Genomic DNA, 27,984 nt, shown 5'->3' with positions numbered 1-27,984 from the left:
CTCGAGCCGCAGACGTCGAGCTTCTTTTCCCTTCGATGCTCCGACACAGCTGCTGCTTGACCACAGCACACGGTCCTCCACCACAGCCATGGCCCCTCACCCAGGGTCTGATGCAGACCACATCAGGGACAAAGCGCGGAGGGACCTTTTGACTCTCCTCGAAGGCGTGAGTAAGGCAGCAGTCCCCCCGGTACACATCCGAGCGATTTTCGAGCTGACTGGTTGTGCAGGTTCGAGGTAAAAAGAATCTTGTCATAAGCAAGGATCTGGCTGGTCCGGTCGGGCTTCTCGTCAAGTTTTCCGTTCTTCAAGAGTATGGTGTAGACAGGGTGTTTCTGCTCGAGAATGCCAATGTCGATTCTTCGCAGCGCCATATCGTGTTTATCGTCCACGCCGAGAAGGCACGTCAGGTACAGACGACTGCCGGTACGTTCCTGTCTATTTTCTCTTCTAGTAGCATGACAGTCCTTCTTCTTTGCTGTTTTGTAAGATCCCTGCACAATACTCTGAAGGACCCTCCTGCTCTTGCCGATGGGACTTCAAGTAGATTACGCAGACGCCTTCCCACTCTACGTAGTCAGTCAAGCTCCCTAGATTGATCTCAAGTGGATACACAGCACATCCCTATGGCTTTCTTTCTCTACTCCTCTCAGACTGAATGCCATCAGTATGTGCTGACATTACTGGTAATTCAGAGCAGGTAAAGCGGCTACAGCAGAACGGCAATATTGAGCATGAATTCTCCATTTTCTGGGTCCCGAGAAGGACGCGTGTAAGCAATAAGATCCTGGAGGATGCAGGAATAATCGGAGATGTGAATATTGCGGAGTTGCCGCTATACTTTTTCCCTCTCGAGCAGGACGTTCTGTCTCTGGAGTTGGAGGATTCCTTCGGCGATCTTTACTTGCACAAGGATCCTGGCTCTATTTTTCTTGCAGCCAAAGCCCTTATGCAGATCCAGCAAAGACATGGTTTCTTTCCCCGCATCGTCGGTAAGGGTGATAACGCACGACGGCTGGCAGATCTGCTATTGCGGATGAGAAAAGAGCTCGACGCTGAGGAAACCTCTGGTCTTAATGATCCTGCTGGCAGAGGTCTTCTCCCTAGCGCAACAATCGAAAATCTAATCATTATCGATCGAGAGGTGGATTTTGGCACCGTCTTGCTCACGCAGCTTACTTACGAAGGGCTGATAGACGAATTCTTTGGCATAAAGAATAACCAAACAGATGTCGATTCAAGCATAGTTGGTGCTGCACCCGCGCCTCAACCTTCCCAGGGATCGTCTTCGAGTGCCTCACTAGCTAAGAAGCGGAAGATCCAGTTGGATTCCTCCGACCAACTTTTTAGCCAACTTCGAGATGCAAACTTCGCGATAGTTGGCGATCTGTTGAACAAGGTTGCTCGTCGCTTGGAGAGCGACTATCAACAACGTCATGCAGCTAAGACGACATCAGAGCTCCGCGAGTTTGTGAACAAGCTGCCGGCCTATCAGCTTGAGCATCAAAGTCTCAAAATTCACACGAATCTTGCAGAAGATATCATGAGACAAACTCGCTCAGATGTCTTTAGAAAAATTCTCGAAGTGCAGCAGAATAATGCCGCCGGCTCGGATCCGACATACCAACATGACACTATCGAGGAGCTAATCGCTAGGGGTGTTCCGTTGAAAAGTGTTCTTCGCTTGCTCTGCCTTGAGTCCTGTATGTCCGGTGGACTTCGACAACGAGATCTGGAGAATTTTAAGCGGCAGATATTGCAGGCATACGGATACCAGCATTTGCTAACTTTCCATTCATTGGAGAAGATGGAGCTCCTTCAGCCTCGCTCCTCTGCAACTGCCATGTTGCTTCCCAGTGGTGGTGCTCAGACAGGGACGAAGACAAATTACAGCTATCTTCGAAAGAATCTCCGGCTTGTAGTTGAGGAAGTCAGTGAGAAGGATCCTAATGACATTGCCTACGTGTATAGCGGCTTCGCACCGCTCAGTGTACGTCTCGTGCAGTGCGTTCTCCAAAAACCCTACGTATTGTCCCTCACCAAGGGTGGGTCAGCTCCCGCTGCCGCGAGCACCGCAAGTACCGCATCCCCTGGCTGGCTTGGCTTCGAGGACGTTGTCAAGAGCGCCCGCGGCACGACGTTCAGCATTGTTCAGAAGGGCGACGACAAGGCGGTCAGGGCGCGACAGACGCTCAGCGGCAACGGTGGTGTCAAGACAGTATACGTCTTCTTCCTAGGCGGAATCACATTCACTGAGATTGCAGCTTTGCGATTCATCGCACGCCAGGAAGCACCTCGGAGGAAGATTGTCATCTGCACGACCAGTATCATCAGTGGGGACAAGATGATGGAGGCCGCGATTGAGAAGGGCACTTTTACGAAGTCAGCGCAATAGCTTTGGATGTTACGGCAGTATTTGTTCTCCAGTTTAGTGACGACTTTTACGTAGGCGTTTATTCCTAATGTTTTCGAGGCACATTCTATTTTTCGTCACGACCCTATCGTAATTGCATGCCAATTACTACTGGTCATGCCTTGAAGGATACTGCCATATTCCACGGACTCCGTATTATTTTCCGTGTCTTGTAGCTTTGATGCAGAACTTTACATTCGAAAGTCCTATTAGTAAGCTGTAAATATCTTGATGCAGTCTATTACTTGAACATGAAGTAGCTACGAGTGACACGCGTTAATCTATTAAACCCCTTGAACTGATTCCTTTTCCAAAAATCGAAACTCGGATTACAAGACGATATGTAGAAAACCCCTCGAATCTAATCTAATACTTAAACCCAATATTAACACCCATCAACCGCCCCTGGTATCTCTCCAGAACCTCTCCTAACATCACCATGATCCCTGCAGCCAGCATCTTCACTTGCTCCTCGTCGTTAGCTGCTGCCGCTGCATCTTTACCTTTACCTTTCGCCGCCACGGGAGCCCTGTCAAACACCTCCCCGACCCACTCGCGCAGTTCCATCACTTGCGTCGCGTGTTCCGTGATCAGTCTTTCTTCGCCAGAAGTGCCTGATGCGACGTTCAGGTCGAGGATTGCGAGGAAGAGAGAAAGGAGGGCTGGAAGGACGGTCGGTTCAGTTGAGACAGGAAGGGTGTGGAGGGATAAAAGGAGGGTGAGGGTCTCCTGGGTCAGGCTCGGGAGGGAAGGTGTGTGTGGACCGAGGGTGGAGAGGATGAGAGTGAGGGTTTGGAGGAAGAGGCGGAGGAGGTGGGGTGTTAGGAAGGGATTGTAGGATGGTGATGATGATCTGGTGTCACCGTTAGCCTAGGTCCAGAAGGGGGATACACGTCCATGTACGTGATGGGAGAACTTACGATGTGGACTGTATCATCATCATAACGAAGCGGCCAGTCAAGGGATAGAAATATCCCTCTGAGAGCACTCTGTGGAGATCTTTCTGGGTCGACTTCTTCCGCTGTGCCTCGCGCTGCTGACGTCTCTTTTCGACATCCATCCGTGACGAGAATGTCCGCACCTTGAGTGCGTTTGGTCCCGTAAGAGAATCTGCGGCGTTCAATGCCAGCGGCTGTAAAGAGGCTTGCGAGAGCTTCTTGGTGAGATTCTCAATGGGTGATTCGTCCGTAAGATACATCGCTTGCACATTCTCCGGGAGCTTCTTGGAAGGGAACGATGTGTCCGGTAAGGCTGGGAGTCCCATGGATTTCGCGTCCTCCTCCCCGTATCCTGCCAGTTCGCGGGCACTGAGGCCCAGTGCTGTGAGGATAGTCGATCGCTGAGCTTGAGATATGTCTGCGTCGAAGAAAGTTACCGAGAACCAGCGTCCCATCTTGAGAGGTTGAGAGACGAGTAATGCAATCATGCTCTGAAGCCTGTGCTCGTGGAACTTTGGCAATTTGTAGTTGTCCTGAAGGCTAACGATGACTAGAGCCAACTCTTCGGCTTGTTCAGCGAGCTCAGTACCGAAGGCAGTCTTACGGCGGATCAGGGAAGGGGCGGTTATGATTCCTAGGTGATAGCGGTCCACATTTTCCGTGTTGCGGAGGGCAGCTATTAGGTCGCGAATATAAACCGGTGCAGTTGGCTTTGAACGATTAATCAATGTCGGATCGTCCTCGGAGTCTTCAGCGTCCGAGTCTGGCTTCTCGTAAGGAATAAGATCGTCGTCTTCTTCCTCTTCCTTTTCTGAATCCTCGGTTATCTCTTCTATAGAGACAACCTTTGAGGTGTGACCACCTGGTTGTGATCGGACACGGTTCGAGGGGCGGGACGATATATCCTTCTTCGCTTCCTTTGGCTTTCGTTGGGTCTCGCTCAGTTTCTTAAGTTTCAGTGTTTCCGCTGAGCCAACGCTGTCTTTGACGTTGACAAGATTCAGATACCACTTAGCCTCTTCGCTTTCCATCTCTTCCAGATCGAACTTCATGGCTTTTCCTGGTGGCTCGATCTGTTGCGAAATCGCCATGCCAACTACCATCCCTAGGAAGCGGGATCTAGTGGAGGAAGCAGCTAGGCGATTTGAGACTGCATTGAGATAGAGACTTGACCGTCCTATTTCCCGAATCGCGGTGGGAAGGGACCGACTAATGTAGCTAGCGGCTAGAAGGACAGCTTGAGCATTCGCTGAAATAAGTCAGTAAAAACAACACTCTCTAGGGAGATTCCCTTGGAGCATGTTAGACGAACCCTCTTGAATCCGCATTGGCATGTGCTTTATATAGAATTTATCCCCGAAATTCTCAAGACTCTTCGTGAATAGATCCATCAGTGTGTCTGTCCAAAATATTAGCAGTGTTCCACATAGCCGAGTCCCAACGGTATATCCTCACCTTGCCCGTCTGAAAATACTGCAAAGAGTGCACGACGCAATCCGATACCCTGGATAGATCCTCCTTTTCCTGTCGAAAGCCATTCCTTAATCTGGCCCTCCAAGAGCGGTCTGTTGCTAACGATGCTTGAACATAGTGCCGCAACGCCACTGATGACTTCACTGTCCAGACTTTCTTCTATGGCGCCACTAGAAAACTCTCCTGCAAAATAATTTTTCTCAATATCACGGAAAATGACTTCCAAGACAGTTGTCTGTTCTGATCCACGGAGGTTATCCAGAAGTAATGTAAAGCGCCTTGTGACGTCCTGATCATGGAGGAGTCCAGAATACAACTCTCTGGCGAACTGATCTGTGTCAAATGTTAGAACGTAAAAAGAGACAGTTGCAAGTGGCTGGACATTACCGATATATCCAAGGCTTAGTGCCCGACCTGTGACGAGTGCCACTGACTTGTAAGCCTCCTGGTTACTGGTGTCGATTTGGGAAACCATATGACATATGTTACGACCCAGCCAAGAGGCGTATGAGAAGCCTTCTCCAACCCAAGAGATCGATTTTAGATGATCCAGGTCTTTGATGGACGTCAGAGCTTCTGCTGCGGTAGAGAGAACTCTTCCCGCAGCAACCAGAGAGATGAGTTCTCTCCAAGCAACTTGTTGCTGTGTGGCATTTCCATAAAGTGCATAAATGTCTGTATATAGACGGAAAAGGAAATTTTCTGGTTTCAAAAGAGCCGAGAGAACGGCTAGGGTATCTCGAATAACAAGACGTCTGCCGGAGCCTTTGTCATGCTCTGGTTTGGAGTTGTGAGTACCAAGCAGGGTGCGTAACTGAGCCACTAGAGAACTGATGCCAGCTACACTGCTGAGACATCGTAACAAAATAGCTCTCAATTTTTGGTCTTTTGTCTTCTGTCCCTGAGATGCTTGGGACCCTGAGTCCGCTTCAAGGCTGTTCCAATGGTCAGGAATCGTAGTGCTGACTAATATCTGAAGAGCTTGGGTTGTTGTCGGCCCTGGAATCCTGATATCGAAGGCTCGTTTTGCTATGGCCTTGTTGGCCGGATCCAACGTCTGCAGAACTTCATAAAGTTGGTCACGGTCGGGTTTCGACTTCAGGACGCCCAAAATATAGTCCGGGGAGCAAGGATCACCATTAGGCTGGGACTTTGGCTCTGTTCCAGAAATGTTCTTGGCTTTATCGTGTTCATCCGATATCTTCAGAAGGGCCTGATCATCACGCGTGACTGTTTTTACGGGTGTCAAAAGTCCCTCCATTTTGCAAACTTGGCATTTCGTCGCCAACGGCGAAGTAAAAGAGTTCGAAGATCGTTTTGAGATGTTTGGGCGGCGAGAGCCAGTAAGGAAGCTCACGTGTCACGTGCACTGTGCCTCTGCTCTCCCGTATCATGAACGGCAGCAACGGTCCGTCACCGAATGTCTATAAGCACCAGAACCACGACTAAGTGCATGATCGTGGTCCAAAGCTTCCACGTCTGTTTTTTGAACGAATAGACAGAAGCTTTAATGCTTTCTGTCCTGTGTTGCTCAAGCTTCACATCCTCTATGTACTGCACATAAGTGCGTAGCTCAACTCCGCGTGGCTCTGGAACAAGTACGGTTGGAGCACCAAATCACTCCGTGCAACTCTCTTTATCTACTCGTTTTCTTGACGATATTACACCTTCAAGATGCCTTCCCTGTTGAAAAAGATTGACCCTCGGCTTCGATGGTCAGTACCCCAGACTCTGATTACATCCTTTATACTTACACGGCGCAGGAAGCACCTTTACAAGGTCCTAAGCAAGCCCGGGCCCTTCAGCGATGAAGATTGGGTTCCTGGCCCAGAAACGATAAATGCTCTGGAGACATCCAAGATCTTGTAAGATGGTCAGACTCCGCATCTACTGCTCATTCCTAACATTTTTCATCAGGGTCATGTTCGTTCTCCGTTCCCCATCTTGCATTTCTACATTTGTTGACGTAATGCAGAGGAGCTGGAGGTTTGGGATGTGAGATTCTCAAGAACCTTGCGCTGTCTGGATTCAAAGACATCCATGTCATCGATATGGGTAGGCTCTATCTTACTGAAATTCTCTATATCACTTCTGACGTGCCTCAGATACTATTGACATCTCAAACCTCAACCGCCAGTTTCTGTTCCGGCAGTCTGATGTAGGCAAACCTAAGGCGGAGGTTGCTGCTGCCTTCGTAGAGAAGCGCGTCAAAGGCGTTAAGATTACCCCATACGTTGGCAAGATCCAGGACAAGGATGAGGATTACTACATGCAGTTCAAGATCATAGTCTGCGGCCTCGACAGTATCGAGGCTCGTCGATGGATAAATTCCACTCTCGTTGGGATGGTCGACCCTGAAGACCCAGAGAGTCTGAAGCCTCTGATTGACGGTGGAACGGAAGGTACCATCTCTCTTTACCAGATGAATGTTACCCTATACTCACGATAAGACAGGTTTCAAGGGCCAGGCCCGTGTCATTCTCCCAACTCTTACATCCTGTATCGAATGTCAACTTGACATGCACGCTCCTCGAGCGGCTGTTCCTCTTTGCACCATCGCAACCATTCCGCGTCAACCACAGCACTGCATCGAATGGGCGCACCAGATCGCCTGGCAGGAGAAACGGAAAGATGAACCATTCGACAGTGACAACATGGAGCACATCGGCTGGATCTATACCACCGCTCTCGAACGAGCGAAGCAGTTCAACATCCCCGGAGTCACATTCCAGATGACGCAAGGTGTCGTTAAGAACATCATCCCCGCTATTGCCTCTACCAACGCAGTGATCGCCGCATCTACCACGTCTGAGTGTCTCAAGATTGCCACATCTTGTAACCCCTATCTTGAGAACTACATGATGTATGCGGGCGAAGAGGGTGTCTACACTTACACCTTCGCGGCCGAGCAGAAACCTGACTGCCCCGTGTGCGGTAATCTCGCACGGACGATTACCGTGAATCCGGAGGACACACTGGAAGCGTTCATCGAGAGCCTCGGGGAGCGGGCGGAGGCGCAGCTGAAGAAGCCCAGCATGCGGACAGAGGAGAAGACCCTCTATCAGCGCTTCCCTCCGCAGCTGGAGGAGCAGACTCAGCCCAACCTGCGGCGCAAGCTGAAGGAACTGGTATCCGATGGGCAGGAGATTGCGGTGAGCGACCCTGCTTATACCATCGACTTCCGGTTCAAGCTCGTTTTCAAATGAGATAGCTAGCTACATCCTGTATACTTGTGAGATGAGACACGTTATGCAATGAGAACACAACTCTTAGTACTTCTGGCCAGGTGAATGCGATTGCACAAATACATACTCTTCATTTATAGATCTACAGCTTTTTTGTACACCCATCCAAACGCCAGTACCAAAAAACATGGTCTCTGCCACCCCTTTATGACTGCTTAAAAGGAAAAAAAAGAAAGAAAAAAAGAAAGAAAAAAAGAAAAAAAGAAATCGTAAAACGCCAGGATTATGCATCATGGAGGAACCGCTCAGATGCCCCTCACCGCATCAGATCATTCAGGTTTCTCTTCAACCTCGCGCACTTGAGCTTCAACACCTTGACACTCTCCAGGAAGAGGGTATCACTAGGGAACTGGCCAGTGCTCTCCACGTTGAAGATGAAGTGGTCGCGCACCCGGCCCAGCTTGACCTTGTCCTTGAACTCGTCGTGCCTGAGGCACTCCCTGCTGACGGTATCCTTGAAGGGGTCGACGACCACAGCCTTCTGCTCGCCCGCATGGCCCTCGTATCCACTGCCCTCTCGAGACGCCTCTTCCCGAGTAATGGTCTCCAAGCCGATAACACCGCGAGGGAAACACTTCTGGAACTTCTTCGCGTCCTCACCGATAATCGGACGCAGGATCTTGATATCCGGAAGCAGACGGTACGTCGCGGTCGCGACGGGCGAGAACTTGGCGTGGTCCGCACCGATACCCTTGATGCAGTGCAGCTCCATCTCGATCTTCTGACCGGGCCGCAGCTTCGCGATCAGGATGTCCGGATTCACGGGCTGGATGGCACCATCGCCGGAGAAGAACTGTTCCTGACGACCAACCGGGTGGAAGGTGATGTCCTTGGCGTAGACATGGGCGTTGTGGTAGAGTTTGCGGGGATCGTCCTCGTCTGGATCGGCGTCCGGGTTCTTCGTGCACTCGACATCGAGGCGCAGGACGATGGTGTTGTAGTCGCTGGGGCTGCTGCCGCTCTCCGGATCATCCTCGGTCGGTTTCTTGAACCAGCGCAGCCAGTTGATGCCCTCGATGGAGCCCTTGAGCGGGATGAGACCGAGTCGCGATGCGAGGACTTCGTCCTGGATGACGGATGTGTTGTTGTGGACGAAGACGAACTCGATCGCGAGGGTGGGGATTTCGGCGATCAGGATTCGACGGAAGGCGTTCGCGATCGCGGCATCGAGTCCGATCAGGGAGAATGAAGCCTCGAATGGCTCGTTGCGGTGGAATTCGACGCGGAAGTCCTGCACGTACCCCAAGGGTGAGTATCCAGCAGGGAATGCCAATCTTTCAATATATTTACACGTTGGAACATACTCTCTTGAACTTACTCAACGACCATTCGTGCGACTCGCCGGGCCAGTGCCCCGGGAAATCCGTCGAGGAGATGTTGGTGACGGTTTCTGCGTTGATGCCAACGAGCTGTACACACGGGTTAGCTTGGTGCGAAAAAAAATTCTGCACAAGGAATTCATAAACAATACCTTTCTACGATCCAGCTCCTCCTGCGAGGGAACAAGGGGCGCCATGGCTGCTGGCTGGGGGCGTCGGCGGGGTGAGCTATGAAGCTTCAAATCTGCGATAATAATTTCTTTGGAGTCGGAGACGGCGATATTTTTTGCCCGCGGGCCGGGCGACGGGCAAGACCCCTCTATTCTGCGTGGGGCTAAGCTCTTCGGCCAGACGCTAGCAGGGGTGGGTACCTCAGCTCGCACTGTGTGATACGCTGTCCCCGAAGTACCCCTCAAATGGGGCCTTGCTGGGTCTGGAGTAGCCGTGCCGGGGTAGGGTGCAAAATAAATGGCCTTTCGACCAACCAGGAGCCGGGAAAAGGCCAGCGGACGCGGTAAGCGTGGGCCCCACGTGACCGTACCGGAGAGCGCAGTGGCATCGCACCCCATCTTCCCCCAACTTCTCTCCACAGGGTCAACAACGTCCCCAGGTTCTTCTCCAGGCTCCATCGCTGGCCCTCAATTGAGTGCGTCCGGGTTGAGCACCACCAGCTCTTCTGTCCGTTCGCCCTCTCGTTCCTCATGGCTTCATCATTTACCCGCCTTCTCGGCAATACGCCGAAAAGACTATGTATACGCCCCTCTTCTCTGACAAGAACCGTGCCTCTCGCCCGGACCCGCTCGATAGCAACCTCCCTCCCACGACACTATGCTGAAGCTGAGCCCGCGAACTACCAGGCCACAAGACTTATCCCAACTGATCCCACTTTCGGGCGTCCTGTAAATGGTGGGGAGCCCCCCGAGAGGGCTGCTGGGCTCGAGTCCGAGGCAGGGCACAATCGCAAGATCCGTCATTACACCGTCAACTTCGGTCCTCAACACCCCGCGGCTCACGGTGTGTTGCGGTTGATTCTGGAGCTTAATGGTGAAGAAATCGTCCGCGCAGACCCCCACGTCGGTCTGCTGCACCGTGGTACCGAGAAGTTGATCGAGTACAAGACCTACATGCAGGCCCTGCCCTACTTCGACCGATTGGACTATGTCTCGATGATGACGAACGAGCAGTGCTTCTCACTGGCCGTTGAGAAGCTGCTGAACATTGAGATCCCGGAGAGAGCCAAGTGGATCCGCACTTTGTTTGGAGAGATGACCCGCATTTTGAACCACCTCATGTCCGTCCTTTCCCACGCTATGGACGTTGGTGCGCTGACGCCTTTCCTGTGGGGTTTTGAGGAACGAGAGAAGTTGATGGTATGTCAGCACACGAATTTGTAAAAATGAGAATTGGACTGATCCGCTGACTAATTCGTTGATTTAGGAATTCTATGAGCGAGTCTCTGGTGCCCGTCTTCACGCTGCGTATGTCCGCCCCGGTGGCGTCTCTCAGGATCTTCCTCTTGGTCTTCTCGACGACATCTACCAATGGGCCACCCAGTTCGGTGACCGTATCGATGAAACTGAGGAGTTGCTTACGGACAACCGTATCTGGAAGGCCAGAACCCAGGGCGTTGGCGTTGTCAGCGCTGCTGACGCGTTGAACATGAGTTTCACGGGTGTTATGCTCCGTGGCTCCGGCGTCCCGTGGGATATCCGCAAGTCGCAGCCCTACGATGCTTACGACCAGGTTGAGTTTGACGTCCCCGTCGGTGTTAACGGTGACTGCTACGACCGATACCTCTGCCGTATGGAGGAGTTCCGTCAGTCTCTCCGCATTATCCACCAGTGTCTGAACAAGATGCCCGCTGGTCCTGTCCGCGTTGAGGACTACAAGATCAGCCCGCCCCCTCGTGCCGCTATGAAGGAGAACATGGAAGCTCTCATCCACCACTTCCTGCTCTTTACCAAGGGATACACTGTGCCTCCTGGTGAGACATACAGCGCCATCGAAGCCCCCAAGGGTGAGATGGGTGTGTACCTGGTTAGTGATGGCAGCGAGAGACCATACCGGTGCAAGATCCGTGCCCCTGGTTTCGCCCACCTTGGTGGTTTCGACCAGGTCTCTAGAGGCCACCTGCTGGCAGATGCTGTGGCTATCATCGGTAAGTCCCTCCCCTAATCTTTATATATATTTCTGTTTTCGGATGGAAGCTGACGCAATATGACAGGAACCATGGATCTTGTATTCGGAGAGGTCGACCGATAAACCCGTGACGGGGAACCTCAGTAACTAACAAAATACCCTATTAAAACTTAGCAGCGCCCAAAACATGGATGGTGGTAGTGACTGGGAACGGATAAGGAAGAAGAGCACCGAACGAGCTAGAGCTTGCCCATGCGATTAGCAATATCGTCTTCGATTAGCCTTACTAGCGATCCCTAGCGTAGATTTCCTTGCATTGGCGTTGTCACTTTTACGTCTGTTATATCTGGCATGCATCCTTTTTTTAACTTCACATGTTTTTATCAACCTACCCCTGTGTATAGACACCCCGTAGCAATCACTGTTTCATGTCTACTTAGACAAAGGTGCTGGTGCTAAGATCTACGAAGGACGAAGGACTCGAGTTGCAAATATTATTTATGGTTAGCTCTGGCAGCGATGCGACTTGTAGTATGGATTTCTATCCTATGTAGGTCTTTGCGACATTTACTTGTAGAACTGAAGGGCGGGAGTCTGAGTGGTAGGTTAGGTAGGTAGGTTATACGATAGAGTTTAAGTCTTTCTACAATCTATTTAAGTAAAGTTCTAGTCTGACCATTTGGACTAACTTGATAGGTGAATGAATGAATGAATGAAGAACGACATGGAACTGACTGACTAACTGACTTTGAAACTGAGATGGTTTTGGGGGAGCAAATTGTGAACTGATCGATTAATACCTCTATTTATTTTATGATGTGATATGCTGGAAATAGGTGGAGGAAGAAAAAAGAATTAACCACAATGGAGATCAGGATATAATATACTAAGGTACATACCTAAGGTAGTTAGTTACATTCAGAGATCAAGACTCAAGCACGTTATTGTTATTGCGGACTACTGTATATATATTTAGTGAATTAAGAATCTCAGCTAACTTACACAACCCGAACTGGATGAGTGAGGTTAAATACATAGGTAGTTTAGACCATGAAAAATGTCACAGACGGATAGATAGAGCAACCCAATCCCTCTCCCTCCCGTACAACAGGTGAGGTAGGATATAGACAGATACATATCCCAGAGAAGAGCAAAAGGGTGGCTGCTGCTGCCCATCTAATTTAATTATTGAATTCTAAGCACGCACGTCCAACCCCAACTTGATCTGCCTCCTCCGCACCTCATCCAGCAGGACATCGATATCCTTCTCTGCCGTCAGCCACTCCCTCTCGACGACCATCCGGGCCTGCTCGCTCCGCGGCTCGAACACCGCCTCGAACTGGAACGGCGTCCACACGAACCCGGAGGTGAACGCCATATCGTTGACTTCCTTCCTCTTCCCGTCCTGGTCGACCGCGTGCTTGATGTTGAACGACCACAGGAGACGGGAGACGAGGATGAAGATCGAGTTCCGCGCGATGTGGCGCCCCGTGCAGATGCGGCGGCCGAAGCCGAAGGTGCTGACGCTGTTGTTGGTTCCAGAGCCATCTTCGGATTTCTTCTGTTCGAGCCACCGTTCGGGGCGGAATTCGAGAGGTTTCTCGAAGACGCGTTCGTCCATGGCCATGGACCAGTGGAGGCCGATGACCATGGCACCCTTGGGGATGTGGTAGCCCATGTAGTTGTCTTCCTTGAGGGTGGCGTGGGGGACGCCGCCGGGGATGATGGTGCGCCAGCGCAGGATCTCTTCGACGATAGCCTGGATGTAAGGGAGGCGGTCCCTGTCTTCGAAGTTGGGGAGTCTGTCGGGGCCGACGGCGTCGTCCAGTTCCTTCTGGGCTTTTGGGATGAAGTCCGGGTAGGCCAGGGATGCGAGGATGAACATGCGCATCTGCACCGCCGTCGTGTCGAGGCCGGCGTCGGCGAGGATGCCCACGTCGTAGGCCAGCTCAAGAGGCGGCATCACGTTGGACTCCTTGGATTTGGAGAATTCCTTGGTCCAGTTCCACGATTTGCTGGACAGTCCGGTCTGCATGTTGCGCATGTGGAGAGCAGCTTCGAGTTGGAAGAACTCTTCCGCGGTTTTCTTCCACGGTGCCAGAGCCATGGGGAGATGGTTCAGGAACGGCAGGGCGTCCACGATCCATGTCCCAACGCGTCCAGCATATGCAAAGTTGTCCTGCACGCGATGGGCGTCGATCAACGCCTGCTCGTCGCCCGTGTGCAGACGGAACCCGTAGGCGAGGGAGTAGACGAGACTCGCAGCGTACCGTTCAAATACCTTCTTGAAGTCGGCCGTGTGAAGGAAGTCATACATGACCTTCTTGCTTTCCAGATCCTGCAGGGGATGGTAGGACTGGGAGGCTCGGGGGCTCAACACAGGTGCTTCCATGCGCTGGTGCAGCTTGTAGCGGTCATCGTAGCGTCTGAGAAGCAGATGCATTCCCTTGGTTAGATTCTCGCCTGCCATGACCATGCGAGGCCTGTCACTGTAAATGCTCCCTCGCTTGTCGAGGAGTTCCTTGGCGATGTCGGCGTCTGTGATCATGATGACGGTTTGGCCGCCAAACTGGGCGCTGAATATCGGGCCATATTTCTTGCTCCATTCGTGGAAGGTAAGCCAGGGAAGTTCTTGAGGCGCCTGGTGGAGATTGCCTATGAGAGGGAGGCGACGAGGACCAGGCGGTAGACGTCGATCCCGTTTGTACTCGTAGATGAGCCTGAGAACTATTAGAATCACGAGAGAACCAACGACTACCTTCATATTGGCATGTCAACGCTCAGGAGAAGTGATGGCAATGGAGTAGTGCGGTGAACCTGTGTCACCTCAAAAAATGGGGGATGTGCGTACCGGCTTTATACCCACCCTTAAGTCCTCCATGAAGGTGTCCAGGCTGAGCCTGCCAATTAACTCAAGACGAGATATTTAGTCCGGAACTTGGCAGGACAGAAGTACGGCGTAAAAAGTATACATATACATACTAGCAGGGAACACAGAGTTCGGATTTTCCTTGTTTGAGATGGAATAGGACCATGTTACCGTAGCCCGGGGGCTCTTTTCCAATATAAACACACACTAATCGTGTTACGGTACACGTCATGTTTCCAGCATCCCCAAAATTAATTAACATCTCTGCTGGCTGTTGCGAAACCGGTATAGCATATTGCACTATAATCGCAGGTGTGCGGCACAGTCAATGGAGTGGGGAACGTGTTTGCTTATCTAGCAAGGGTAAACTTCGACTAAAAAAGGTCATTGAGAACGATGATAACAGCGCGGTCGTCGATGCATATGATTCCCGTTTAGGCAAACAGAGGGAAACGAAGTCGAATGCTCCCGAAATGTCGGACAAAAAAAAACTAGAAAGTGTTGACTTCAGACATTAACTCCTTGTAGGGCTATGTTTGCTTGGGCGTCGTAAATTATGATCTATTTGAGATTTCCCCCATGTCAAGGTTGCGGCACCAAAAAAAAGCCTGTCTTTGGACGCTTTGGATCCGACTCACTCCCGCATTGCATTAACCTGGCTGTCACCGTTGAAACAGAACTAGGCACATGGCCGCAGCACGCGGTAGTACGCTGCCCCCTGTCACCATCCCCGGCATTTGGTTATTCAACTTTCCGCAAGCACAGCTGCTCACAAAATTTGCATAACAGAAGCTAGACAAGGTCCCTTGTACACGAGACATTCCCAAAAGATTGTAACATATAAGTAGTATTAGATTAAACTATAGAACTCGAACCAGTTGGGTTTCGGATTTTCCCTAGTCCCCTTTTCCATCGGTGATTGCTGTTTCACTGCCAGCCAGGCCATCATATAATCTTGATTTAGGCCGCAGAGATGCGAAACATATCTTCAAACATGGCGTAAGACCAAGACGAATCGAGCGCTCCTTGAGGGCAGGGCCCCAGCTCTAGGAAGTCCAGGTTGACCGCTTCTCCTGCCTGTTCGTGTTCTAAGGATCCCAGAATCGGGAAAATCATATCGCCGTTGCCAGGAACGGTATGTCTGCTGTCGACCTTTGTAGTTTTCTGTTCCGTGTCGGTATTCGCATGTACCACAGGACTCTCATCTATTCTATCGTGTCCAAAGAGATCGGAAGATCTCAAACTATCGACAGGTTCATCAACTTTGGGAGACGACTGCGTCCGAAGAACAGAAGACGTTGCTTCCTCCACGCTAGAGTTTACCTTTCCGGTAGTATTCGCTGCAGTAACCGCCGAGTCTTCGACATTGAATTCCCGGACAAGTAACGGCAACTCGTTCTCTTCCGGATATTTCCCTCGCGCAAATGCGTAGTCGAGCGATAAACAGAGGCGGAGGTAGAAACGAGGGTGACGCACAAAGATCTCACACCAGTTCCTCGTCCGGCTATCTGAAGACTCATATGCCAAAGGAGACTTGGCGAGGGTGGGGGCTGACTCGTATTCGTCAGATTCCCTATATTCCGCCGTATTGGACTGGATATAAATCGATTTACCCTGCATCTCGGCAAATTGAAGCACACGCTGGATAAACGCTACTACATCGTCGGTCCCGCAGTAGCGGCTCCGATACAGGCGCATTGCTTCCGTATAGTATTTTAAGTCCGTATAGTAATTTAGGCGATGTTCACGTGTAGATTTGTGAGACTTATTCGAGGAGAACTTAACGTCCAATGCGCTTAGGAGAAGGGGCAGTGCCGTGTAAGCAATGCTGGACTTCACGTTAGAAACCTTCATTCAAAGGAATATAGTCAATATATCAATCGTGATTACATGGACAACTTACGCACTGATGGGGAGGTGTCGCGCTATCCCCTTCAACATGAATTGTTTCATTCTTTTGGTTACACCACGAGTTGCATGTTCCAGTTCATCCCTTATACTCTCCAGTCTCTTCGGGTACTTCTCTTTCATACGCGCTTGATGCGCCTCTATCAGCAGTGTCTCGTGATGGCACAAGGCAATTCGAGCGGTACTAGTTGGAAAGAGGTCAGCATTATGATGGCGTTATGTAGAGAGGTTTACCTACTGGTAATATATGTATGTCAGATCAGTGTACAAAGTGACGGACTCATGGACATGCTCCAGATTCAGAATCGGTGAGAGCGCGGCGCTGGCGTCCGATGCCCACTGAGCTAGATCGTCCTTTGTGGCTTCTATCTTTTCGAGCTCCTTCGCAAACTCCTCTGTCGAAGCGAAATCGGACCGAAATCCACCTGGTGCGTAGACGATCGAGATGGGTCTTGTGAGTTTCAGGGCAAGCTGACATTGCACATTAAGAACCTTCGCAAGGAACTTCTTTGTTTTAAAATCGTAGACCGCTGACTGGTGAATTTCATCTCGTAAATCCTCCTCGCTCATGGTGTCCAGGGCCAGATCGAAATATCCTGGGGTTATCTGCAGGTGCCGACGCAGTCCCAAGGGCATGATCCTGTCACGAAGGAGGATCGACCACCACAGTCGTTTCTTTGTGCACCTAAGAGGGTCGTCAACATTCAACTGGCGATATAAATGGGCGCCGGTGGCCATAGCATTCTGGATGGCAGTCGTAAGCCATCCGCATCCTGCATGCAAATCAATGGAGGCGCATTGGTAAGTTAATAGCACGGCGCCCTGCCCTTTCGTAAGAGTGTCGTTTTCTGCTTTCAGGTCAAAGAGAAGCTGTGGCAGGGTATGTCAGTTCCTGACGACCGAAATATATAGTTCTGGAGTGGAAATATACCTTTGCTCGCCGATACAGCGTGTTGCGCGCGGTACGCGTATCTGGGTACCCAGCCTTCTTGATCGTACTGGGCGACACGAACTAGATCCATATCTCAGTAACGGTAGCACTAAAGTATAAATCAGAGAACCTTACAGCACAACTTGCAAAAAGCATCGCTTGAAAGATGAAGAGAGAAATTGACCTATTCCTCCCCGATCTGCCCCCTCGAAGGGAATACATTTGCCAGAATTGAGCCTCATCAATGACAGGGAGGCACGGGTGCACGTGGAGGAAATACTGACGGACGAATTCGTCCAGAATCGGCCCTGTCGGGACGTGAAGGCATCCTTTCAATTCGAGAAACTTGACATCTTCTGGAGGCAAGCTGGGCAGATCCCGCAACTCCAGGAATCGGTAAAAAGAAAAGATAATGTTTGAGCCACTGCGCAATTCGGCTGTGTCAGGGTCAGGGATGCTCTTAGAAATGTGCAATGGATGAGTCTTAGGGCCCTCGATACGTCCCTCATCTGTCACATGTCAGCCAGTATCGAAAAGTACAACCATAAAGTGCAAGCACTCACTGTCTTTCCGCAACGTCGGCATGACATCCTTTGACGACGTCGGGATAGACGAAGCGGACGAAGCGAAGTCATGGAAGGGGATCCTAGTCAATACAGATTCGTCGATAGACACAGAACCCCGACTAGGAACACCCGACGGAACCAACTCATTGTTTTCTTTCGTCGGTGCGGGACGCAAGTTCAGATTCCTCACAATGCGACTGCAATCGTATTATTAGCTATGGCTATAGATAAATGCAATTGGAATCTCAAGGCAAAAGGCAGTGCCGAAAATGTGCTTGGACTGAGCGGTGACAGCTGTCACCGACTAATGTGGTATCCGTATCTAGTAAGCAACGACAGTGTAGCAAAACAGAAAAAAGACTTACCGTTTGGAAGTATTCGAGCGAACGACACATCCACAGCTATCTAACCGACAGTTCGTGCAGGGCGTGCCCTGAACGGACACATCGCAGCGGACCTTGCGATCATGGCACCTGTTACACGCCAACCGGGCCCTCTTCCGCGGGCGCTGTTGGAACTCTGGCCCCTGATGATCCATGCGGCGTATAACCTGCGTGGAATCGAGCCTGTCCTTGGAATCCATCGTTCAAGACTCTTAGACACTTTAGGCAGGTAGGCAGGTTAGGAAGGTAAAGTAAGGATTTCAGTCCCTGACTGGATGAGAGACTGGACTAGCTCGGGTAAGTCGGGAGGATGACCGAAGGAGTAGTAGCCAGAAGCAAGCATGAGCATAACTTGAGATGGCCGGGACTGAGTTTCACGGAGGGGGGAAATCCGACACCGCAATACCAGGAGAGCGGTACCTGGGATTCTCTTCTCACACAAAGGGAAACGAGAACAAAGGGGAAAGGTCGAGAACAGGGATCAGATGGATATTTCGGACACGAATGGCGAATCGTCACAGACGCCAGCGCTGCTAAGCCCAGGTGGCCTGATAAGTCATGCGGGGGGAGGGGAAGACGATTGCGGCCGGCCGGGCCAGCTCCGTCTGTGCTCTGGCACCGTTGACGAGACACTCGGCTTTCGGGACACCACGGTTGATCTTTCTTTTCGGTATCGGGCTTAAGGATGTTCAGAAAAAGAGAGTTCTGGTTCTGGACCTCCCGTGTCCGGGGAAGTTTCTGCGGGGGATCTGACGGGCCAGACAGATCCTTTCTTTGTTGACGGTCCACCAGCTGCCAGTGCTTTTCCCTTCCTTCGTGGAGAACCTGGGGATGCTATATATAAGGTCTTGGATTCAGCAGAGTTTCAGGAGTGCTTCCTGTCGTCCGAACTTGGGCAGCCAAGGGAGTTTCACGTATAGTGCTTGCGATAGCAGAACCTTTGTCTCCCGACTCTAAAACAGTCGACCAATTTCCCAGAACCGCCTTTGCCGTTATTATTCATCTTTGAATCAACCCTATTACATTTGGTGCATTTAGAGACTAGATGGTCGAATATATTGTCAAAGAATAGGTGCAAGCCCGAAGTCACCATCCAGACTTCTACCTAATCACCTGTTTGACCCTCTTTCGGCTACGTGGTACAGTACAACTCAACCAGCATCGCCAAGGAGAACATGGGAATCCCCTCGTTCCTTTTACACCGCTTAGAAGCCTCATTCAAGTACCTAAGAAAGTATGTTTCCTGATTCTCATCCCAGAAAGAAAAGTAGAATGAAAGTATCCCCGAGGAGCTCGCGGACTCTGGGGTTTACTTAAAACACGCTGAGTAAAACAGATGGAAAGGCGACAAGGTATACATAACCTACATACGGACCCAGTAAGTAAGCACATAGCCTCACAGCATGGACCAGAACCATCCATGACCCTCTTCTTCGAGTTCGGCCGGATGGAAAATCGCCTACCTTTCGAACTAAACCCCCTTCACCAGGGCCGCAGGGCTGGCAGGGGGATAGTAGCCAGTGACTACTGACACTAGGTTATGAACAACGGAGAGCCTACCTACCTACCCAGGTCCTCCTCTTACTAACCACTAACCTAACCCAACCTACTCCGCACTCCGGACCGTTGTCCGAACAGAGAACCTCAGAAATCCAAACGATTCGGCCGCTCCGCGGTGACCATGTGTGTGTGCGTGCAGTGGGCCTGATTTTTGAGTCGAGAACTGAGGGCACCAATGATATTTCAATAAAATAAAATAAACCTTGCCAGTGAAGGAGAAAAATCTCATGCGTCGGGAAAATGAAATTCACCCACGACCCTTTTTACCCTTACCCTACCTACCCTAACCAGGTACCTAGGTACTTAAGTGGTTGATCAGGCTGGATGGTGTGGTGCGGCTGCGGCTGTGGATAGGTAGATGGGATTTATTTTTGTGTGGATGTTTTTGTATTGTTAGGTACTGCTGGGTAGATAATTAATTTGCATTGCATTGCTGTGCTGTGTCAAGCCAGGTGCGCGAGTGCGGGGTCATGTGTTTTTTTGTCGTGTGTCGGACCGTGTCAAAGTTAATCCATCCCCAAACAACCCGATCAGCAAGAGAGAGTCCATGCCTGAGCACTGTGTAAGTAACCTGTGGAGACTAGCTTAGGTATCATGGATGAATACAGAATCACAGCTGAAGTTGCATGTTCCTCTTCTTCTGCTTCCTTATTCTTGGTGCTGATCTTGCGGCTGCCGCTGATCAGAATCCTCCGTTCTCCATCCTTCTCCGCACTGCTCGGCTCGGTTCGCTGCGCCTTTCCCCACAGGTCTGTGGTACACGAGTCGCGCGCACTCATCCCCACTCCCGTTGAACGCTCTTACGCCCGTATATGATCGCTGTAGGATTACACGTGTTTAGTACACTTCAAGGTTTGCAATGTCTTTGCCTTGCCCTCCTTAATTCGTACCTCCTGGCGGAGCAGTGATCAAATGGCAAGCAGCGACAATTACGTCGAGTACATACGTGGACCGACCATTTGAACAATTGGTATATAGTACTAGAGTACAGGTATCTCAATATATACATGCTTTCACGTACAGCTGCGGCCGATCAATCACAGGTAGACCTTAGAATATTACCCTTCCCGCCTCTCTGGCTCAGAACGTTCGACGAAGATCACCTTTGCAGATCAACGGGCCGTGCGACGGCAGGATGCACAGCTGCCTGTATCATGTAAGAAAGCAAATAGGCCGAACTGGTGGGGATAACAGGTCAAATGTCAACCAAGTAGGCTCTTCACACATAGCACGAACATGGCCGATATCAAAAAGGTGGTCCTGTGGCTCGAGAAAATCTCCCTCGGTGGCAACTCCCCGCACAGAAGTATTGAAAAAAGCGAACAGCTTTGGAAAACATGCACCACGACCCTGTGCCCTGCTGCGAATGAGAATTAAACAATAGTGGTAATGTGATTGTGATCGTGTGGACAGATTAAAGCGACTGTTGGCATGATTCGCTCCCTTGTTTCCTTTTATGGTCCCCAAACGAATGTCCCAGGTTGTACCTCTGCGCACGACTGTACTCGGCCCCTGGGAGAGGTGAAACGAAAGATATAGGCCATCAAACGGCCCTCTTGCAGAATTAGAAGATATAAGCATGAAAAGGAAGGGGGCTATGCCGGGCACGACTGCCGACTGCAAATCTCCGCAGATTCAGCGCAAAACACAAGAGAGCCCGAACCAAGGGATATACACTCACACCAAACTGCGAGCAACGTAAGTAGATGGTATCTGATGAGAGTGAAAAGACATGCGGACGCAGCTGAAAGACAGCACATGCAACGCAAAGCGAATCCCCGGTCTAGCGAGGGACCGGAAACCAGGAACATATGCGAAAACCACTCCGAGGAAAACGAGGACCTCTATCGTCATAACGTTGGAACAAAAGGAACATCACCAAATTGAATCCCCGTTTTGGCCCTGTGCCATGTCCTGCTTTGTTCATCATAAAAAAAGACAACAAAAAGAATTCCAGGAGGGGTATCAATTCTCCCCGAGTCGGGTCGCTGACCGAACCAGGGGAGACGAACAGAATGATAAAACAAAAAGCCAGGAAACTGTTGTACAAGGTACATAACCAGACATTAAATAAAACCAAACCAGCGGCAGGCAGGTTTTCATCATGCGCCCAACTCAGCCACAAATGACGCCGGTATGTCGCTCAACGAAACAGCGGACGTGAGTGTTCGATGTTGAACAAAATGGTAAGGGTATTCCGGGAAGATTATTGTTCTTCTTCTTCGGGTGTTCCATTTTCTTTTTCACCTTTGTGGACCTTCTTGTGTCTGCGCAGATTCGAAACAACGGAGAAATGTCGTCCACAACCTTCGACGTCGCAAGCATACGCTGAAGAAACGCCGTTAGCATTTCCTATTCCGAGACCACGGTATTCGCAGAACTTACGCTTCTCTCCGGTATGGCTATACATATGGGTCTGCAGCGAAGACGGTCGGGTAAAACGCTTGTCGCACACCTTGCACTTGTGCTTCTTCTGTGTGTTGGACGGCATCTTCGAACTGAACTGGCTCATCATCGACTGCGGTCCAGGGGGCGCACTGCCAGCCAGGAGACCCGACGGCCGGGGGAGGGTTCGGGAGGGGAGGTTGTCGTAGGATTCTGAAGTGGTGGAGCTGTAGTCGGTGACGGAAGATTCCACGGAAGCAACTGACGCACTGTAATATGGATAATTACCTGCCGAAGAGATCGACGAGGCTGAAGAATGAGTCGAAGGGAAGCCGTATGAGTCGGTCGACCCTCTCGAGCTTCGCGGACCGTAGATATTCCTTGGAGTCAGATCCTGACTCAACGCGACCATACCACGGCTGGCGTCCAGGGCGTCCCCGAAGGAAGCCGCTGGTGGTGCCGGCGCACGGGTGTCATTTCTGGCACATAGTCAGCTCAAGGGTGTCATTGACACCAGATCCCGCTCCGTATGCAGTGCGCAAGAGAGAATCGCACGTAGGGCGGACAGAAAGATAGAGAGGGGTGCTCACGCGTGAGATAGCCTACGCGAATCCTGGTGCTGCGGCTGGTGGTGCAGCGACTGCGCATAGTTCAGAGGGGCATAGTTTGCGGGTGTAAAGGTGCTGATCGGGGAAGCGGTGGTGTATGTCTGCCCCTGCTCGAAGGTCGTCCGGGGCATCTCGTGCTGCATGCCCAACATCTCCGAGTTCCCATAACCGGCGGTCGAATAGTTGCTCCCTGCCACCAACGACGGCGCAGACACGGGGATACTGGAGTACGGCATCGAAATGGCGGCCGGTCGCGTCACGTCTTCCTGCTTGACGTGGTTGAGGCCCAGCTGGCTGGGACCCATGGACGTCGCGTACATGGGAGGGTTCGGGTGGGAAGAGGTATGGGAGGCGGACCAAGGATCGTTGAACTGCGGGTTATTGTGCTGCATGTTGTTGTGGTAGACGTTGTCGAAGCCCATCCCGCCGTACTGGCGGTTCTGATTTTCAATGACCATAGTCATTGAGAAAACAAGCAGCTGGACAGCCTCCCGGGCACAGCGCGAAAGGACGGGGGAAGTCGGCGTGCGGACGACAGGGTTGATGAGACGGCGGAGCAGCAGGCGGTGATCAATTGATCCGCGCGAAGGCGTTGATTGAGGCTGGATTGATCCTCGAACGTTCTGAGCCCTGCGGGAGGGAGGAAGGAATCGACTGTCTGGGGAAGGGGATCGGCGTAGCTTATGAAAAAGGACGGATCTCGCACCGCAGGGACAAAAGGAAGCCCTGGCGTAGCTGGCCTGTGCCACTGACGACGTGCCGTCGGGGAAGGCTGCGGATCGTTTCCTGGGCCGCTTGCAGGCGGCGCCACCGCCAGCTTAGCGGCCTTGGGGCGGGTGGACGACTTGGGCTCAAAAGGGACCGACTGCTCGGGAGACGCTCTCCCAGCGCTGCGGGAACGCTGGGACACGCTGGTGTGAACCGTGGATACCACCGCCTACGCGTCCTGCCGCACAAGAGACCCGACGGCCGCGCGACGGGGAGAAAGAACTCGAGGCACAGACACAAAAAAAAGGGGGGGGGTTGTGGTGGCTCAGGAGAACGGGTGCGAGCGCAAGCAACAAAAAGGGTCAGAGGGGGTGCAGCCAGCAAGGTTCCCACGAGCGTTGGTCTGGGACGTTTCAGGGCAGCGGGGAAGTGGATGATCCAGAGAACGTACCCTTTCCGTGGGGAGACACCCTCTAGATAAAAGCTCAGGTGCCCGGCGCTCCACCGCTGCTAGAGACGGCGGGAGATGCGTATTAGGTAGTGGGCCCCCGGCATTCCCTGAGCATTCCTCCTCTGCACCTTGTCACAACCAGCCCTGACGTAGGCGGTTGCTCTCTCTCTCCCCTCTCTCTGCGACGCTGTGGAATGGCGGGCGGAACATGGTGGTTGGTGCTGCTGCTGCTGACTTGGCGGAGGTGTCATCGCTACCTCTCACTGGCTGCGGGACATGGGGTTGAAGGTTCACACCTTAAGCTCTCCTCCGGAGTAGCGAAGCGTTCGACCAAGTTCGTGAATAGGGTTTGGCGCCATCTCCTGTGTGTATCTATCTTGCAGGTATCGACCGTGAACAATGATCTTGTGGGCAGCTGTGCCCCCTACAGACTCGAGGAGAATAGGCCGGCAGGCTGCTTGCCGGCGCTGAACCCGTGACAGGAGTGGACTGCCGCATTGGTTGGAATGGATTAATATGACGATATGTGGTCAGTGACATGTTGCGCTACAACAGCGTGGCATGAGACACGATGGAATGGGAGCTCCTCTCAGACAGGTTGAGGATGAAACGCCGTGGAAGGCACAGGGGAAAGGTTCACAGAGGGGGGGGGCATCCATCGTGGTGCTTTCTCCAGCAGCAGCTTCTCATCTACTGTTTACTGCATAGCAGAGCAGTCGCATCAGACCAGCAAGGTGATAATCATAATAATTCTTCTTATCTACATCGCTGCAGGCCCTATCATATATTGTCAAAGACCCAGGAAGTTTCTACAGGCAGCAGAGTACAGAGTAGATGTCGAGGATCACTCGCAACCAATGGATATCTGATGGAGATTACTCTGCGGAGGCTCATCTGAAGTTCTCGTGAGCAGCATGCGCAGTAACAAGGCCAGCCAGAGAGTCCGGAGAGGCCTGTAGTCCTCGCGACTTAGCTAGCCGGTACCACAGGTCCCTCTCATGGATGTGCAGATGGAGGTGCAGGAAGGCTATCCAGTGGGTCTATACTCGTCTCTCATGCTTGAACCGACAAACCATCACCGCGATCACAACCATGGTCCGGGATCCAGCATCCAGCATCTCTGATCCATGGGCCATCTCCTGCACGACGCCAGCGTTAGCGGAGAGCCGCGGCAGAAGAACGGCAAGTCGTTCTGCACAACGACGTCAGAGTGCAGGCCCGAGTGGATGAGCTTTACGAATCGCCAACAGCCACCAGCATTAGCGGAACGCCTTACAATCCTGAGAACGGAGTGCGGTACGGAACAAAACTTATCGTACAAGAGCGACTCCGCATAACCACTAACGCTACCTAAAATCACATTACGGAACTGCCAGGAGACGATTCCCCTCGTGGCACAGTCCCCGATGCGGAAAATTCCGCGGTGAGTCTCTATGGAATTAGGCCAAATGTGGTCGATTTTGCGACGTCGAACACCGTGGATATTCAACTGCGATGTCAGCCACCATGCAGCTAGGTCGACACAACCACCCCTTCAAAGCTCACGCTTCTGCCAGTCTTCTGTGAAGCAATTGATTATTGTTTCGAAATTGAGGGTTCTATGCGAAGAATCAAACCACTGACACAGAGTCATTTAAGAGACGGTTTTGCACACCGCGTATTTCTTCTCCCGGAAGTGCTAGAACATAGCCAAGGCATAGCCAAGGGCGGTCAGAAATTCCCCTCCCGTACTCACGACAAATAGGTTCGAATTTCGAGTGCATGCCCCGGATTCCTAAGCAAGTGAGGTGCGCTTCTGCTGCAGCTTGCGCAAGAGTTTTTTTTCGCGTCAGGCGCATGAAAAAGTGCACACCACCTTGCTGTTGTGATCCAACTATCCATCCCTCCTATGATTATTATTCAACAGCAGTCCGTGACGGTGGTGCTTCATGTTCTCGTTTACAATTGAAATTTCGCTATCCAGCTCACTAGCAGGTTGCCTATGCCGTATGTAGGCAAGTCCCGGCTCCTTGGTCGCTGGTCACAGGGCCTACGCGCCATGCTCTAAATTAACGTCCTTAATGCACAGCAGCTCTGAATGGGGTTGCGAATTTCCCAAAGGAGAAGGTGGTTCAGTGCAATTTTGACTATGGAACGGTCAACGTGTTGAATAATATTTAGCTCAGGCAAAGATAACGTGGGTCGACCGCAATGTGGTCGAGAGGCGGCCCTTAGTCGGACTAGATGACATTCTAGTCCGATCCTCAACTTTGAGGTTTTGAGATAGCGGGAGGTCCCAAGTCAAGTCTCAGACTTTCTCCTGCTGCCAAGGATTGGAGCTTGGAGGAATGACCGCTAAGCTTCTCAGAACTTGGGCATCCGCCATTTGCACTGGTAGGCTCAAGAGCGCCAACCATAACGCCAATGCTGCCCCGCCCGAGCCCCTCTGCAGTTGAGCATGGGCTTTCCCTGCCGTGCTGCGAGCCCGTGACCGCCTGGACAACAGTCCTCCGTACTGGATAAGGGTTGAGAAGCGTCTCGATTGGGCGCGTCACCATGTGTGGCTGTAGAGGAGTTACCTACTACACTTTCTGACTCTGCTGGAATGTGAGCTGTGTTGGTCGCTCCGTTCGGAGGCCCAAGGCAGAGGTTCCAAGCTTGGAGAAGGGAGCAAGAGCAACAAAGAACGTGGTGGGAGACCCGGTCCCTGTGGAGACGCAGACGCGCCTCGGTAATCATGATTTACGAGATTCGAACCGCAAACAAATGACATTGTCCTCGCGGTGCCGATAGCTGGCCTCCTCGATCCTGCATACAGATGCTGGGGACAACTTTGGCACCTTCATACAGATTCGAAGCGCTCCTACCGGGAATATTGTCTCTGCTACCTTGGGACCTCCACAATTAATACCGCAACGAATGGATGGATGATAAGAGGTATGCACAAAAAGGAAAAAGGACGTTCAAAGGTGAGATGGTCGAAGTTTGTTGAATACTTGCGGGAAAACAAAGTCTCTTCAATTGAGTGGCTATCTGGACCTGAGGTCAGAGGTCCACCAGACAGGAATTCTCCGCGGCAGCGACGCTAAATATAATATTAAATCGGTAAGGCTGGTACCGGAGCATCTAGGAAGTCCCTCGATGTTCGAACTGCAGTTAGGAGGGCTGGAGAAGGGCCCACAACGGCGATGCTACTGGTAGGAATTATCATAATTTGCTCGTTCCTTCCGACGTGTACGGAAGTACATACATACGCAGTAGTCGAAAGGCCGTCTCTGCTTTGACCGCTGGCTCCTGAGGGCTTGACCCGTGGTGTGCTGTGATTGCACGGCTTAGCGTGCGGATTATTAGCCTTGTCCTCACCGCATCTCCAAATAACGCTTGGCTACCTTTGCATGTCGGAGCACAAGTTCGTTTTTTTTTTTTTTTTTCGTCAAACCCTGTCCAGGATGCCAGGCAGGTAGACTCAACACTTTAAGTTAATCGAATGGGACTAACCGCATGCTACGAAATTATAGGTGGTTCCTCGCCCAGCTGATTTCGCCGCGGGAGCACCAAGACTTTTTTCCCCCACGACACGGCACGCTCTTGCGTCGACACGAGCTACCAGCCTACCACCAGGTCCCCCTTTCAGGCTTTTCCAGGCTGAGTATGACGAATTAGGGAGTCGCGGAACGCTGGATCCATCACATTTTCATCCCATATATCCTAGTCTCATCGCGGGTTCCCCGAAGGGGCAGTGCTCCCCCTCGTCCAAAATGACAACCCGAGGCGAAGGTACCTTTTCTGGTTGACTGGAGCCCGATTTCGCGTGCCAATGGCGACGTGACGGTGGTCACCACGCCTGCTGCTACTGATGCATATGTCCAGAGGTAAACTTCGTGCCTCATACATGGCTGCAGAGCCGAGGTCGCATGGCAAATGGTTGTCCGTGATCAAGCCTAGGTTATCGGCGCTACCAGACGCATCTAATGATCCCGGCTGTCGCATGGAGGACAACCAGATAACCAAGTAGATGTCGACATCATCACTGAGATCTGTGTCTCTCGGAGTGGTCCATTGACCATGAAGCCCGTTACGTCCATTACAGATCCGTCAAGTACCGGAGA

General features: G+C 51.6%; 11 protein-coding genes across 11 annotated transcripts; 4 read left to right on the top strand and 7 right to left on the bottom strand.

The window, feature by feature from the left end:
• Positions 1-88: 88 nt before the first annotated feature.
• Positions 89-2,395, top strand: VTN00DRAFT_6754 (uncharacterized protein; the record flags this gene model as incomplete). The annotated part of the gene is made up of 3 exons (XM_069433425.1): positions 89-166; positions 231-426; positions 696-2,395. The coding sequence occupies 3 exons, from the start codon at positions 89-91 to the stop codon at positions 2,393-2,395; spliced, it is 1,974 nt and encodes a 657-aa protein (XP_069286808.1).
• Positions 2,396-2,779: 384 nt separating this feature from the next.
• On the bottom strand, positions 2,780-6,085 carry VTN00DRAFT_6753 (uncharacterized protein; the record flags this gene model as incomplete). Its single annotated transcript, XM_069433424.1, has 5 exons — positions 2,780-3,266; positions 3,334-4,600; positions 4,664-4,750; positions 4,807-5,157; positions 5,212-6,085. 5 exons carry the CDS (start codon positions 6,083-6,085, stop codon positions 2,780-2,782), a joined length of 3,066 nt encoding a protein of 1,021 aa, XP_069286807.1.
• A 413-nt stretch (positions 6,086-6,498) lies between these two features.
• VTN00DRAFT_6752 (uncharacterized protein) lies at positions 6,499-8,030 on the top strand (the record flags this gene model as incomplete). Its single annotated transcript, XM_069433423.1, has 6 exons — positions 6,499-6,539; positions 6,588-6,689; positions 6,742-6,747; positions 6,800-6,879; positions 6,930-7,226; positions 7,279-8,030. 6 exons carry the CDS (start codon positions 6,499-6,501, stop codon positions 8,028-8,030), a joined length of 1,278 nt encoding a protein of 425 aa, XP_069286806.1.
• A 295-nt stretch (positions 8,031-8,325) lies between these two features.
• VTN00DRAFT_6751 (uncharacterized protein) lies at positions 8,326-10,017 on the bottom strand (the record flags this gene model as incomplete). Its single annotated transcript, XM_069433422.1, has 3 exons — positions 8,326-9,300; positions 9,374-9,478; positions 9,541-10,017. 3 exons carry the CDS (start codon positions 10,015-10,017, stop codon positions 8,326-8,328), a joined length of 1,557 nt encoding a protein of 518 aa, XP_069286805.1.
• A 72-nt stretch (positions 10,018-10,089) lies between these two features.
• On the top strand, positions 10,090-11,650 carry VTN00DRAFT_6750 (uncharacterized protein; the record flags this gene model as incomplete). Its single annotated transcript, XM_069433421.1, has 3 exons — positions 10,090-10,758; positions 10,826-11,546; positions 11,613-11,650. 3 exons carry the CDS (start codon positions 10,090-10,092, stop codon positions 11,648-11,650), a joined length of 1,428 nt encoding a protein of 475 aa, XP_069286804.1.
• Positions 11,651-12,722: 1,072 nt separating this feature from the next.
• Positions 12,723-14,291, bottom strand: VTN00DRAFT_6749 (uncharacterized protein; the record flags this gene model as incomplete). Its single annotated transcript, XM_069433419.1, has 1 exon — positions 12,723-14,291. The coding sequence occupies one exon, from the start codon at positions 14,289-14,291 to the stop codon at positions 12,723-12,725; it is 1,569 nt and encodes a 522-aa protein (XP_069286803.1).
• Positions 14,292-15,356: 1,065 nt separating this feature from the next.
• On the bottom strand, positions 15,357-18,384 carry VTN00DRAFT_6748 (uncharacterized protein; the record flags this gene model as incomplete). Its single annotated transcript, XM_069433418.1, has 7 exons — positions 15,357-16,224; positions 16,300-16,488; positions 16,543-17,174; positions 17,236-17,316; positions 17,371-17,744; positions 17,799-17,998; positions 18,167-18,384. 7 exons carry the CDS (start codon positions 18,382-18,384, stop codon positions 15,357-15,359), a joined length of 2,562 nt encoding a protein of 853 aa, XP_069286802.1.
• A 2,512-nt stretch (positions 18,385-20,896) lies between these two features.
• Positions 20,897-21,555, bottom strand: VTN00DRAFT_6747 (uncharacterized protein; the record flags this gene model as incomplete). The annotated part of the gene is made up of 2 exons (XM_069433417.1): positions 20,897-21,369; positions 21,426-21,555. 2 exons carry the CDS (start codon positions 21,553-21,555, stop codon positions 20,897-20,899), a joined length of 603 nt encoding a protein of 200 aa, XP_069286801.1.
• A 395-nt stretch (positions 21,556-21,950) lies between these two features.
• VTN00DRAFT_6746 (uncharacterized protein) lies at positions 21,951-23,201 on the bottom strand (the record flags this gene model as incomplete). Its single annotated transcript, XM_069433416.1, has 3 exons — positions 21,951-22,072; positions 22,130-22,608; positions 22,720-23,201. 3 exons carry the CDS (start codon positions 23,199-23,201, stop codon positions 21,951-21,953), a joined length of 1,083 nt encoding a protein of 360 aa, XP_069286800.1.
• Positions 23,202-25,023: 1,822 nt separating this feature from the next.
• VTN00DRAFT_6745 (uncharacterized protein) lies at positions 25,024-26,056 on the top strand (the record flags this gene model as incomplete). Its single annotated transcript, XM_069433415.1, has 2 exons — positions 25,024-25,192; positions 25,965-26,056. 2 exons carry the CDS (start codon positions 25,024-25,026, stop codon positions 26,054-26,056), a joined length of 261 nt encoding a protein of 86 aa, XP_069286799.1.
• An 83-nt stretch (positions 26,057-26,139) lies between these two features.
• VTN00DRAFT_6744 (uncharacterized protein) lies at positions 26,140-26,433 on the bottom strand (the record flags this gene model as incomplete). The annotated part of the gene is made up of 1 exon (XM_069433414.1): positions 26,140-26,433. The coding sequence occupies one exon, from the start codon at positions 26,431-26,433 to the stop codon at positions 26,140-26,142; it is 294 nt and encodes a 97-aa protein (XP_069286798.1).
• Positions 26,434-27,984: the final 1,551 nt, after the last annotated feature.

The sequence above is a fragment of the Thermoascus crustaceus genome, assembly GCF_041956765.1.
Source record: "Thermoascus crustaceus strain CBS 181.67 unplaced genomic scaffold VTN00scaffold_4, whole genome shotgun sequence".
Classification (NCBI taxonomy): Eukaryota; Fungi; Ascomycota; class Eurotiomycetes; order Eurotiales; family Thermoascaceae; genus Thermoascus; species Thermoascus crustaceus.
The sequence above is the reverse complement of the archived record's forward strand: the minus strand, read 5'-3'. Positions and strand labels throughout refer to the sequence as shown.